Below are 12,514 nucleotides of genomic sequence, written 5' to 3' on the forward strand. Positions count from 1 at the left end.
GTGTGTGTGTGTGTGTGTGTGTGTGTGTGTGTGTGTGTGTGTGTGTGCGCAACAGGGAGACGATTTCCCCCCTTTCCTATTTTAAACACCCAGAACATATCACACTTATGGATCATTTTGCAACACACGCAAGATTGTGACACTAAATTATTTTCCTAGATTCCAAAGGCGCTGGTTGTAATAATTCTCCCTTCAATGAACAAGACGTGGAGGGTTGTAATCATTCTAATGCTGGACATACAGGGGGAAGGGGATAAGAGATGGTTGCTATTGACAGATTTTCTGGCTAAGCACTTGAGTGGGTTTTTCCAAGGGAATGAGATGCCCAATTCCCAGAGAATTTCAGAGGTATAACTCTCCTGCCAAATGCTAGCCGCTGTCCCTACCTCTCACGTTTTCATCACAGGAGATGTTGTTCCCCGGGGTTCTTTCAACCCAAAGCTCTTGGTAACTTTTACTCTGTGCGAGGTGGTGTCAGGAAATCGGGAGACACGGCCGTCTGACCGATAGCTGGCTGGCACAAACAGGACGACACAAGAGTGCTTTCACTTAAAGCTAAACTTTACTTAGTCTCAAGCACGTACACACATCCGCAACAGATTAGTAAAACACCCCCAACCCTTGATAATTACCAAAGCTGTGTGTGGCTTTCGAGTGACATAGCGGCAGGCTTCCGGTGGCCAAATCTTCCGTCTGCCGGGTGGGGACCGCAAGATGTATCCAGAGGGAGAGTCCAAAAAGAGTCCCCAAACGAGTCCAACTATCTCAAGCTGTTTTCCCTTATTTATACATTAGTAATAGAATGACATGTCCCTTAGAGAGAACTTGTTAAGCAAGCAGTTCCAATGGGCAAGCAAGAGGCTCCTTCTGATTATTGATTAACCAGGTGTGGGTTTTTCCAGAGTTTGCAGCCTTGAGACCCCAATAGACATTCCTGGGGCACATCCTGCTCTTTTAAAATGCCTGTATCAGCAACTTCAACACAATTCTTATCAGGAAGGACGCGGGGTCAAGCTGCCCTTTCTGTGGCACCCCAAAACTTCCCCCCCTCCTATCTTGGTCAAGCTGAGACTGCTGAATGGCCAATTTACAGCTTGCTGACTAGGCCGCCTTTAACAATAAGCCATAGTGGTTTCAGGCACTTTACTGGTTTGCCAAAGTCTCCCCATACAATGTCACCCAGTCTGGTCCCAGAGTTCCAAACCCCTTTGAGGTGCCCTTATTTTTAATTGCTGTGAACTAATTGCATCAAAACCAAAGTCCCATGTAGGTGAGGTCAGTTTGTGTCCCTCATTCCAGGGCTTTCTCTCACGGTGACTCCCGCATCCAAGCCTCCGTTTAACAAGTCTCCCGTACATTTGTGATGTTGCTTTCTTCTGCAGCTGAACACCTTCCAGGCAGTCTTAGCCTACGATGACTCCAACACCTACGCCCTTTTCCTTTATCCTGATGACGGCCTTCAGTTCTTTGGGACTCGGCCCAAGGAGTCTTACAACGTCCAACTGGAGCTGCCAGCCAGAGTCGGTTTCAGCAGAGGCGAAACTGATTACCTGAAGAGAGAAGGGCCGTATTACACTGTCACCAGCAGCGAGCAGTCTGTGAAAAATCTCTACCAGTAAGTAGCGCGGACGGGAGCGCGTTGAACGGCATGTCTGTATAACGCGGCTCTTTCATCAGATACAACCCCAGGCTGCTGAAATGCCGGTTGCTGGATCTGTCAGAGCTAAAAGCAGAGGCTGCCTCAGGGAAAACATCCCCTTTGGAAACAGTCTTCTGCTTTGGGATCCTGGTACGCAGAAACGCATACCGATCCTGTTGCCCTGATTGATGGTTTCCTACAGTTTACTTACCCCTGTTATTGCAAAGAGGTATTGACTAGCTCAGAGGTCCCCCTGGGGGGTGTGTGGAAGAACGTTCGGGGGGCGCAGTTGGGGCCCAGGCCAGCCCCCATGTGGGGCCGGGAGGGAGCACCACCCAGCTCTGCTCCTGGCCCCGGCTGCTGGTCCTGGCTGCTGGCCCCACACTTGGGGTCCCGGCGGTCGGCCTTGGCCCTGGCCGAGGCGTTGCTCCCACCCTAGCTGTGGCCCCAGCCTTGACCCCCTTACCCCGTGTGTGTTCCCCTCCTCCCGGAGCCATGGCCCCACTCCCAGCCCCGGTGGGGAGGGCATGGACAGGCTGCGAGGTAAAAAGTTTGGGGACCACTGGACTAGTTGAATCAGTGTTATTTGCTCCTTCTCATAACACAAGAACTAGGGGGTCACCAAATGAAATGAATAGGCAGCAGGTTTAAAACAAACAAAAGGAAGTATTTTTTTTCACACAACGCACAGTCAACCTGTGGAACTCTTTGCCAGAGGATGTTGGGAAGGCCAAGACTATAACAGGGTTCAAAAAAGAACTAGATAAGTTCCTGGAGGCTAGGTCCATCAATGGCGATTAGCCAGGATGGGCAGGGATGGTGTCCCTAGCCTCCGTTTCCCAGAAGCTGGAACTGGGCGACGGGATGGATCACTTGATGAGCTGGCTGGCTTGGAGGACATAATAGGTGCCACTAAGACATGGGAAGTATGAAAACAAGCAGGCTAGATGGGTTGTGTATTGACATTGGTCAAGCCCATACGTTGGGTGAAGCCCTGGCTCCACTGAAGTCAATGGACTTCAGCGGCTCCAGGATTTCATCTGTTCTTGCCAGTGCTCCTCGGCGCTTTTGGTGAGGTAGAACACAGTCCAGGTTTTGCGGAACAGGCTATTGTTCTAGTGACACGCTCGCTGTCTTCAGGTGTGTCAAAGGTGGTTAGAAAGAGGAGGGTGATCAGCAGGGTTCCCTCTAATTTTTCCCACCCATGTGCAGAATGAATTTTGTTATGTGCACTAATATGACACACCACCTTCATATTGGTGCACATAACAAAATTCATGTGATGAGGGAGGGACTGAGGGGTTCAGCGTGTGGGAGGGGGGCTCTGGGGCAGAGGGTTGGGGTACAGGGGCATGGGCTCTGGGGTGGGGCCAGGAATGAGGGGTTTGGGGTGCAAGAGGGTGCTCCGGGGCTACCGCAGGGAGAGAGGACTTCCCCCCGCCCCCACCTAGCACTCTCTCCCTGCAGCAACACCTGGGCTGCGGGGCGGGGGGGGGAAGGGAAGAGGTGTCTCTCCACGCCGTGGGAGCTCTGGGGCTGCAGGATAGGCGCCCCTCTCCCGGCCCCAGCAGATCCAGGCCGCCCCTTCCATGCCTGGGTCTGTGTGCTCCGGAGTCGGGCCGTGCCGCACTGCTGTGATCTGGCCGCGGCTGGGTCCGGGCAGGGGTGGCACGGCCGGTTGGGGGCCGGGGAAGGGGTGCCCCTCCCCCGGCCATGGCAGGTCCGGCTGGGTTCCCTGAGCGCCTGCGTGGCACTAAATAGGCTGCTGCGCGGCCGTGCAGCTTACAGGGAACTTAGGTGATCAGTTGTTCTTCATGTCCACCAAGGGGAGGACAAGAAGTGATCTGTTTATGTTGCAGCCAGGGAGATTAAAGTTCGATATTAGGAAAAACGTTCTGACTATAAGGATAGTTAAGTACTGGAATAGGTTGCCAAAGCAGGTTGTGGAAACCCCGTCATTGGAGGTTTTAAAGAACAGGTTAGACAGATACCTGTCAGGGCTTGTTGAGGTGTACTTACTTCTGCATCAGCACACGGGGTGGACTAGATGACCTCTGGAGCTCCCTTTTAGCCCTAGGTGTCTAGGAGTCTATGAAGTCGGAGAAATTTAAAGAGCCAGAGACATCAGAATCGGTTGCCGTGGAAGTGATTGTGATGATGTCACCAACCCGTTAAAGACTTCAGTAGGGCTGAAACTCACCCATGTACAGAGAGGCAGGACACCGGGGAAGCCTTCAAAACTGGGCTTATATGGTCCGTACGTGTCATATAGGCCTTGTATTGGCCTTCTGCACAGAGGGAGGATTTCATCCAAACAATGGGAGCCGTTGAGCTCGTGAAATGGCAGCCGTTCTGTACATTATCTCTGTTCTCGAGTACCAGCTGTTCTCCTGCACACAGCTGACCTCAGCCATAAAGAACAAGGGAAGAAAAAAAAATGCAGAAAATGTGACATAAAAGCACAACTGTTTCTAAAGAAACTTTTTTTCCCCACAAGGCACTAGTGCCTATTTAGGCCTGGCGCAGCTCAAATAGCAGGCTGGGTAGAGCTCATTAAATTGAATTAAAAAACAGCTGTGAAAACATATAGAATGAGATTTTCTAAGAAATAAACTTTGATTTTTCCTCCTGACATAAAATATTGACCCTCTCCTGTGCCAGAAAGATCATTGCCGAAATTTTCAAATGGGACGAGCGATTCCAATTTAAGGGGGGGCAATTTGAGGCCCCTTAAGGGAGGCAGTGTAGTGGGTAGAATACTGCACTCAGGAGACCTGGCTTGGCCACTGGCTTGCTGGGTGACCTTGGGCAAGTCACTGCCCCGCTCTGTGCCTCGGTTTCCCCATCTGTAAAATGGGGATAACGATACTGCTCCCCCTTCGTAAAGCACTTGGAGATCTACCGATGACAAGAGCTAGGTAAGGGCTCGGTATTATTAAAGGGGTCTGTTTTTTCAGAGGGTGAGTAATTAGCACTTTCTGAAAATCAGGCCCCCTTAAGGTGTTTCAGCTGTTTTCTGCCCCCGCCCCCCAAATCAAGGCCCCTCAAATCACTAGCCATTTCTGAGCATTTCGACCAGTAGCTCCAGTTGTACAGTCTGTCCTCAGGCAAATCTCCCATTGAGCACAGTGGGAGATTTTTGTCTGAGCAGGAGTTGCTGGATGGGACGCTCTGTGATTTGTAAGCAGCTGTAACTAGTAGTTGCATGTAACTGTTTGTAATTTGTATCTAGAACAAGCAACTCAGGGATTCCTGGCGTATGGGCCTTCCACATTGGCAGCACCTCCCCGCTGGACAACGTCATGCCAGCTCAAGTTGGCGAAAAGCCTTCCGTGGGGCATTCCCGGCAACCTCTGGAGAGCACGCTCAGCAGCGCCACCTTGGAGCAGAACGTCCTGGACGCTGACTATCCTGAAGAGGACATAGACTATGCTGAGCCCTTCTACGACGAGAACGAAGAAGACGACGTTGAGTACCCGACCGAGCTAGTGCCTGATGTTTACACGAGACTTGATTTGTACAGCGAGCCAAGACGCTCCGGGGCCAGGCTGGGTTCGGAGCTGGAATCCACGTTGCCGTATCCGGTGTCCAGCCGTCGCCCGGCCTCTCCTGAAATGCACGGGACGAAGGAAGGGCCATCCCAGGCGCCTCCTGCATTGGAAGATGAAGTGGAGTCCTCCCAAGAAACAGGAATCCGGAACCCGTCCTCACTAGAGACCAAGGACAGCCTGCTGGAGCTAACGACCCAGGGGCTGCCAGCAAACACTGAGCAGGACAATGTCCAGCCCTACCCAGACAGTGACGCTGTACTGTCCGAGACGGACATCTTTCCAGTCTACCCACAGGGAGAGGTCATGCATCAGGGCTACCCAGAGAACTCCCCTCCCTTTAATCGTGGGAGGCAGGTAGTTGGTGTGGACGAAGACGGCAGCTTTAACCGAGAGGGTAAGTGACGTGAACCCAAAGTGTCCATAATTGATTTCCAGCTGTTGGGTTTCTTTGTAGCTAACAACATTTCAAGCACTCTTCACCGGAAAGACTCGTTTGTTGATTAGGAAATGAGTGAAATTAAGATCCATCGAGCCAGAACCTTCACTAGTGTAAACTGGCATCAACGGCCTTGAAGCCAGCTGGACTTCCACTGGAGGCCGGGGAGCGACGCCGATTTGCACCAGCTGAGGATGTGGCCCATAGTGAGCGATTTAACTTGGCGATGTCCCGCAGAATTTAAAATCTCGTATCTGCTGAGCAATAAATGACCTTCGCCCCAGCAGGGTGAACTGAAAGCAGAGTGACACCAAGTGCTGATACCCTTAACTAGAGCAGGAATTCAGCTACATTAATGGGAAGGGAGATTTAGCTTAAGGTTTGGCGTGGGGAAGTACCGATAATACAGTGGCAGGGGCATTGTTATTTTGGGAGGGGATCACTGTATAACCCTACACTGGCTTTGGGCGAGAGAGATTTCTCCACCACAGGGAACTGCTGAGATGACACATTTTACACATGCTTGTAATATTCAGAAATCTTATTGTTTAACTTCCTGCAGCAAGGGTGTGAGGGGCCACCCCGGCTCCCAAAAGGCAGGGGAGCCGTGTGAACTCTTAGGGGGATTAGATGATCCGGAACAGAGCGAACTTCAAGCTTACTTCTGCTTTAATTCATACTCCACAAGGACCAGGTGGAGGAGGCGAGATTATCTGAGAGTTTTGGAGACGTTTTAAGGACATGGTAACAGGGCCAAATCCCTTGGTCCTACATCGGGGAAGGTGGGCGGGAACGTGGGAGAAGGTAATAAGTCACAGCGGGAGGTAGCGTCTTTGTGTGAGAGGCTTGCATTGGCTGGCCCATTGCGCTTGTCTGTCCCTATGACAGCTGGCACAAGCCGTGGGGAGCTCTGCCAGACCTCCTCCTGAGTCGTGAGGAGCTGAGTGACGAGGAAGGAGAGTAAGGAGTTGTTATTAATGTGCGGAGAGAGAGAGAGCTGGGCTGGGGGTTCCAGCCTTCCTGAAGTATGAGGCATGATGTTTAACAGCTGCCGGCTAAAGTACTGTAGCCCGGCTGTTTGGTGAGAAATACAAGCTGCCCAGGAAAAGCAAGAAAATCCAGACATTGAACCTTTCAGCCATTGCAACGACGGGCGGTTAGGAACTGGCCCTTACCAAGGCAAATGCTTGAGAGCACCTAGGCAGGCCGCAGTTGTGTGCGCACGTACACTGGGCCAAAGTCACCCCAGGGGTGATTGCACTGAACTCAAGGACTGCGGCTCGTTTATGGCGATTCCCACGAAGGTTGCAGGTTGGTAAGCCACTTCGCTCTAGTGAATGGTGGCATCTGCAATGGGGTCACGGTCTGGCCTGGGCCCAGGCAATGGTGACGGTGTCTCTCAGTAGCTAGGAGGGATTCCGGCTGGAGTTTTCAGTTGGGGCTAAGGAGTTAGGTGCTAAAATCCCTTTGATCTTCAGTCGGGGTTGGGTGCCTGACTTCCTAAGCCCCTTTGAACCTCCCAGCCTACGTGAATTTTACAACTGGCCTTTCCGACAGTACAGGGTGCTAATTAGGAACATCTCCCCATGTGCACCCTTGAGAATGGCCAGTGGAGGTGCTGGGTTTAATCATTCACACAGTCACCCATCCCACCCCAAGTCTGGGGCAGGGGGGAATTCACCCCTGTGGATGGGGGACACTGGCTGGCTGCAGACCCCCTGGTGGAATAGAGTTTGCAGGTTTCCTGTACCGCTGCAATTCTCCTTGGGATGGATTTTTCCATTGCTACATGCCTGGCACCTGGGTAGAACTGGGGAACAGTGGAACACACTGTCTGTGTCTCTCGGGCACCTCTCATCTTGTTCACCAGTGGAACACCTATTGTGCTTTCACCAGTGGAAAACGTTTTTGAGACACAGGCCCCGAGCCTGCAGTCCTGCTGCAGGCTAAACTCCCTTTGGAGTCAGTGAGAGCTTTGTCTGCACAGGATCCCTCCCACCTTGAAGGGACCGCTGTGTTTTCCCACTCCAAACAATGACAGCGAGAGAGCAGATGCTGTCCGGTTTCCTTTAAGATCTGAAGGTTTTTGTCCGGGTTTGTACAGCTTCGCTAGTAGAGTGACGTGCTAAGGCCTGGTTCCTTACTACGTGCTAACCTGTGCTTTGGATGTAGGGTTCACGTACAATACCGCCAGCAAGGAAACCTGCGAATGGAACCACAGCCAGTGCTCCCAGCATGCCTTCTGCACCGACTATGCCACCGGCTTCTGCTGCCACTGCCAGTCCAAGTTCTATGGGAACGGCAGACACTGTTTGCCAGAAGGTAAATTGTAGCGGGTGTTTGCAGAGCTTCTGGCATTGACTTGTTCTTTGAGACTGATCCAAGGTGTTGTGTCCTCTTCCCAGGGGCCGCTCACCGTCTCAATGGTAAAGTAAGTGGGAATCTCCTGGTGGGACGAACACCTGTACATTTTAGTGCTGTTGACTTACATGCCTACATCGTTGGAAACGATGGGAGAGCCTACACTGCCATTAGCCATGTACCTCAGCCGGCAGCTCGGGCGCTCATGCCGCTGACTCCCATCGGAGGTCTCTTCGGGTGGCTTTTCGCTCTGGAAAAACCAGGCTACGAGAACGGCTTTAGCGTCACTGGTAAGTCACGTTTGAGTACGCAATGCAAACAGGGCGCGGGCCGGGGCCCACTGACCCCCTGGGGAGCCTCTCCCGTTGACTTTGGGGGGGCTCTCAAGGTGTGAGAGGAGTGGGGTGGAACAGCTAATCGTCAGGAACGCCCAGTGTCGTCTGAGGTGCTGCTTGTTTTCATCTTCTGAATCTCCAAAGTTATGGGCCTGGTTCTATTGATGGAGGAAATGAGTTATTCTGGGGGATCGTGGCAGGCAGCTGCTTGCCGTGCCCCCCCTCCTGGCCAGGGGTGCTTCTGCAGTGCCCTGCTAACAATTTCTCCCCTCTTCAGGGCTCTCCCGTTACATTCCCTTCTCCCAAGCCCTCCTGGCCAGGCTTCTCTTTCCTTTGTCCATACGGCAAACCAGAACTGCAGCCATCACCGTCACGATTCCCCTGCTGGCCTGAGGCTCTGGCTCCAGCTCACGGCCAGGCCCCCTGCCCCTGGTGGTCTCAGCAACTCTCATGACCCCTGTCGCGACGGCTTCCTGCTGCCCTTCTGGTGGGACCACCTGATCCAACACAGGTGTAATCAGGCCTGGCTAGGCCTCGGGCCTCTGGCCCGTAAGGGCAAGCCACCCCTGTGACAAGGGTATTAACAGGTTTGTCTTGTGTAATGGCTACGTACTTCCTTAAATTTCCCCTCCTCTCCTCACACCCGGTGCCTTTCAGCCTTGAGCACCCTAACCCCCGTTCCTCCTTTTTATTCCCCTTCTGTGACACTCACTGTCCTCTGGCTGGTCTTCTCTGGAGCTCTCCTGAAAGGGCCAGAGGGTTCACTACAGGGGCAAGAGGCATTTTCCCCTCTTGGGACTAAGGCCCGTAGCCAGTGGGAGGTGGGTGCCACGATACCTCCGAGGACTGGGGCGTAAGTGTGCGGTCTCCGGGTGCTCCCAGGCCCCACAGACTTGGAAGCTAAAACACCATGCAGAATCTCCATCTCCATGTGATCCCATTACACCAGCGTTGGCCCAGCCTTTACACCCAAAACGTTATTGCCAAAAAATCCGGTCAGTACTTCTGAACTCGGGTTTGGAATCCAAGTGACTAGCAGCGTTAACCTATTCCGGGCTGGGTAACGACTCGGATGATTAGTCTCCCCTTTGTAGATGCATGTGACGTGGTGCTCAGCTTGGGAGGCCGTGTGTGATATTAGCACATGCAGATCTTTAAACCCAGCCTCTTGAATCCAAAGGCTTCAGAAAAGGTCGGTATTATCCGCTCTGGGCTAACGATCAGCTTGTGTTATCGGTCTCAAATATAATCTAAGAATTGGGTAAAAAGATCGTTAGTTTATCCATTAAAAGAGCTGAAACAGAGCTTGATTTTCTTCCCTGTTCATTGTAGGTGCTAAATTCACCCACAGTTTGGACGTCACCTTCTACCCAGGAGAGGAGAGAGTCCATATCACTCAAACAGCTGATGGCCTGGGGCCAGAAAATTACCTAAGCATTAAGACACATATTCAGGGCCAGTTGCCTTTTATTCCAGAGAACTTTACTGTCCACATTGCACCGTACAAGGAACTTTACCACTACTCTCACTCAGGTATGATTGGAGGTGCCCGGGATCTCATTCATTGTGTGTTTTGTTTTGCAGAGCAAATGTTGTTAGCCTGCTATTAGCCTGGCTAGCGTGTTTGCCCACAGCATGTTATGCACACTGGAATTCTGCAGCGTTCTGCAGTAACCAGTGGCCATTTTTAAATTTTCCACCGTAATCTGCAGAGAAACTGCTTCCTTGCAGGACGTTCGCTTCCCCTTTTGTTTTGGGGACACCTCCCTTTTCTAGGCAGAAGGACTTGGTGCATTTCCGGGACTCTGTGCCTCATATAACGTCCTCCCCGCCGAAAAGGGCTGGACTGCAGAGATGGAGTCCAAATCCCAGATCAAAATCCTCCCCTGAATTTTGCAGATGGTCTCTGCCTTGCTGAAGGGATCAGCCGAAAGCCAGGAACTGAACAGTCCAGAATATTGGGGTGTTTGGAATCCAGATCTGAGCCCTGACTCAGATTTTGTAGTCTGAGATTGGCGTGGCTGCAGGCGTCACGCTTGAGCGATAGGAAGCCTCCCCCCCACTTCCCCCCCCCGTGCTATGCATGCTTGCTTCCTCGTGAAATCACTAGGTTTCCTGCTAGGGTTGCCAACTTCGTAATATTTAAAAATGGACACTCCCGCAAGCATGCCGGAATCTCTCCTGCCCTGCCTCTTCCTCCCTGAGGCCCTGCCTCTGCCCCGCCCCTTCCCCCAGGCCCCGCCCCCATTAGCTCCTCTTTCCCCCTCCCCCCGTCGCTCTCTGCTCTTCCTGGCTTCCCCACCCTGGCCTGGTTAGGAGGGACTGTTCCGCGGAGCTGGGGCTGGGGGCTGCAGCCGCCTGACGCAGGTAGGAAGCGGCTCCAGATGAGTAGGGGCCGGCGTGGGTGATGACCCGGCACCTCCCCCACCCGCAGTAACCGGACTTTGGTTGTCCGGTCAGTAGATCTGACTGGACGCTGTCAGGTCCGCTTTTCAACCGGACTTTCCTGTCAAAAACCGGGCACCTGGCCACCTATTTCCTGCATGGCAGTGCTGAGGGCTAACCAGAGGCCATTGGCCCAAGCCCAGTGCTCACATCTCCAGTGAGCGAAAGTATCATGGTCATCAGTGCACAGAATTAGTCTGTGAAAACACGTTGTATTTACTCCTTTCTTCGTTCTCTCCCCCACCCCTTCTCCATTGCCTGGGCTCATCCACCTGCTGTTGCATTACTCCTTGGAGCAGGGACTCCAGGTTTGGAAATTGCCCAGCCCAACAGGGCCTGGATCCGTGATTGGCGCCTCTAGGCGCTGCTGCGGTGCAAATAATAATAATTCATCAAGCTACCGCATGCTTGTGTGACCAGGGTCCTTGGCACTGTTTTGCAGCCGTGACTTCCACAGCTTACCGGCAGTATTTCCTCACCTTTGGGAGTATCAACCAGACCTTTGCCTACCAACTGCACCAGAACATCACCTTCCACGACTGCCCGCCCGCCCGCCACCACAGGGACGTTCCTGCCGTCCAGCAGCTGAGCGTGGATCGGATCTTCGCTTTGTACAACGATGAGGAACGGATCCTGCGCTACGCCATCACCAACCAGATTGGCTCCAGAGAAGGTGAGCTCTGCCGAGTCATCCTCGACTCAGTCGGCCTGTTGAAACTAGGGGCCGAATTCCCTGCCGGTGCAACGCCCCTGCTTTCAGCGTGGCCTAAAATAGCATGCGGCAAGGGGAGGGAAGATCGGTGTCAGTCTAATGTGACTACAGGCCCGGCTGTGAGTGGAGTGGTGAGCTGCACCACCGGGACTAGACCTGAGAGGCCTTGTGTCAGTGAGTCACAACCCTCCCCTGCTTCCCCTGGGTCCCTGGGGGTTGTGATTTCCTGGCAGTGTATTGTATCACCTCCTGCACTGGCTGGGCTGGGCAAGGTGGAGTCAAAGCTCTCTGTTTGTCTGCTCTAGGAGGGTGGTGAAGCACTGGAATGGGTTACCTAGGGAGGTGGTGGAATCTCCATCCTTAGAGGTTTTTAAGGCCTGGTTTGACAAAGCCCTGGCTGAGATGATTTAGTTGGGGTTGGTCCTGCTTTGAGCAGGGGGTTGGACTAGATGACCTCCTGAGGTCCCTTCCAACCCTAGTCTCCTATGATTCTATGAATGACCGGCTGACTCCGGTGGCCCCAGACCAAAAGTCTCAGTAGCCCATGCGAGAGAGCAAGGGGAGTTTTTCCTCCTCTGCACAGGCGCATGGTCCAAGTGGCAATCTGGCCCTGGGGGTAACTGCTGGTGGAATGATACAGTTCCTGTGAGCACACACAGGCTTGTATGTGCGCCAATAGCACAGCCCTGTAGAAAATGTCTGTGGAGCTCAATTAGGCCGTGTGTACCTGGGTAAAACGCCGCTGGCCTCTGGCTTTGCCCCATTTCACCCAGGTGGAGTTTTCCCACTGCTGTTAGATGACTATGAAGGGATTGGATTTTTTTTGTCCTGCTAAGCTCGTGCCATTATGATAAATCCCTGCAGGACCTCATCTGCTCAGGATTCGGCCCACAGCGAAAGCTGTTAGTCTGAGTGCGTGGGGTACCAGCGGGGGTTTCGCTGGCTGGCATATGCTGTGCTTTGAGATACATTCGGTTTGGTTTTGAGGCAGCTCTTTCCCGCTGTAAACTCTGCTGCATGGAGGGGTACAAAGCT

General features: G+C 52.9%; 1 protein-coding gene across 1 annotated transcript in view; it reads left to right on the forward strand.

Moving 5' to 3' along the window:
- The window catches only part of NID2 (nidogen 2), a 52,602-nt gene that overhangs the window by 14,303 nt on the left and 25,785 nt on the right, over positions 1 to 12,514 (forward strand). Inside the window, exons 3-8 of the mRNA XM_026654221.2 lie at positions 1,383 to 1,615; positions 4,872 to 5,584; positions 7,799 to 7,948; positions 8,032 to 8,277; positions 9,655 to 9,855; positions 11,210 to 11,440. Coding sequence (XP_026510006.1) covers positions 1,383 to 1,615; positions 4,872 to 5,584; positions 7,799 to 7,948; positions 8,032 to 8,277; positions 9,655 to 9,855; positions 11,210 to 11,440 — 1,774 coding nt within the window. The remainder of the gene's footprint in view (positions 1 to 1,382; positions 1,616 to 4,871; positions 5,585 to 7,798; positions 7,949 to 8,031; positions 8,278 to 9,654; positions 9,856 to 11,209; positions 11,441 to 12,514) is intronic.

Source organism: Terrapene carolina, unplaced genomic scaffold (assembly GCF_002925995.2).
Source record: "Terrapene carolina triunguis isolate 2854851 unplaced genomic scaffold, T_m_triunguis-2.0 Scaffold189, whole genome shotgun sequence".
Classification (NCBI taxonomy): domain Eukaryota; kingdom Metazoa; phylum Chordata; order Testudines; family Emydidae; genus Terrapene; species Terrapene triunguis.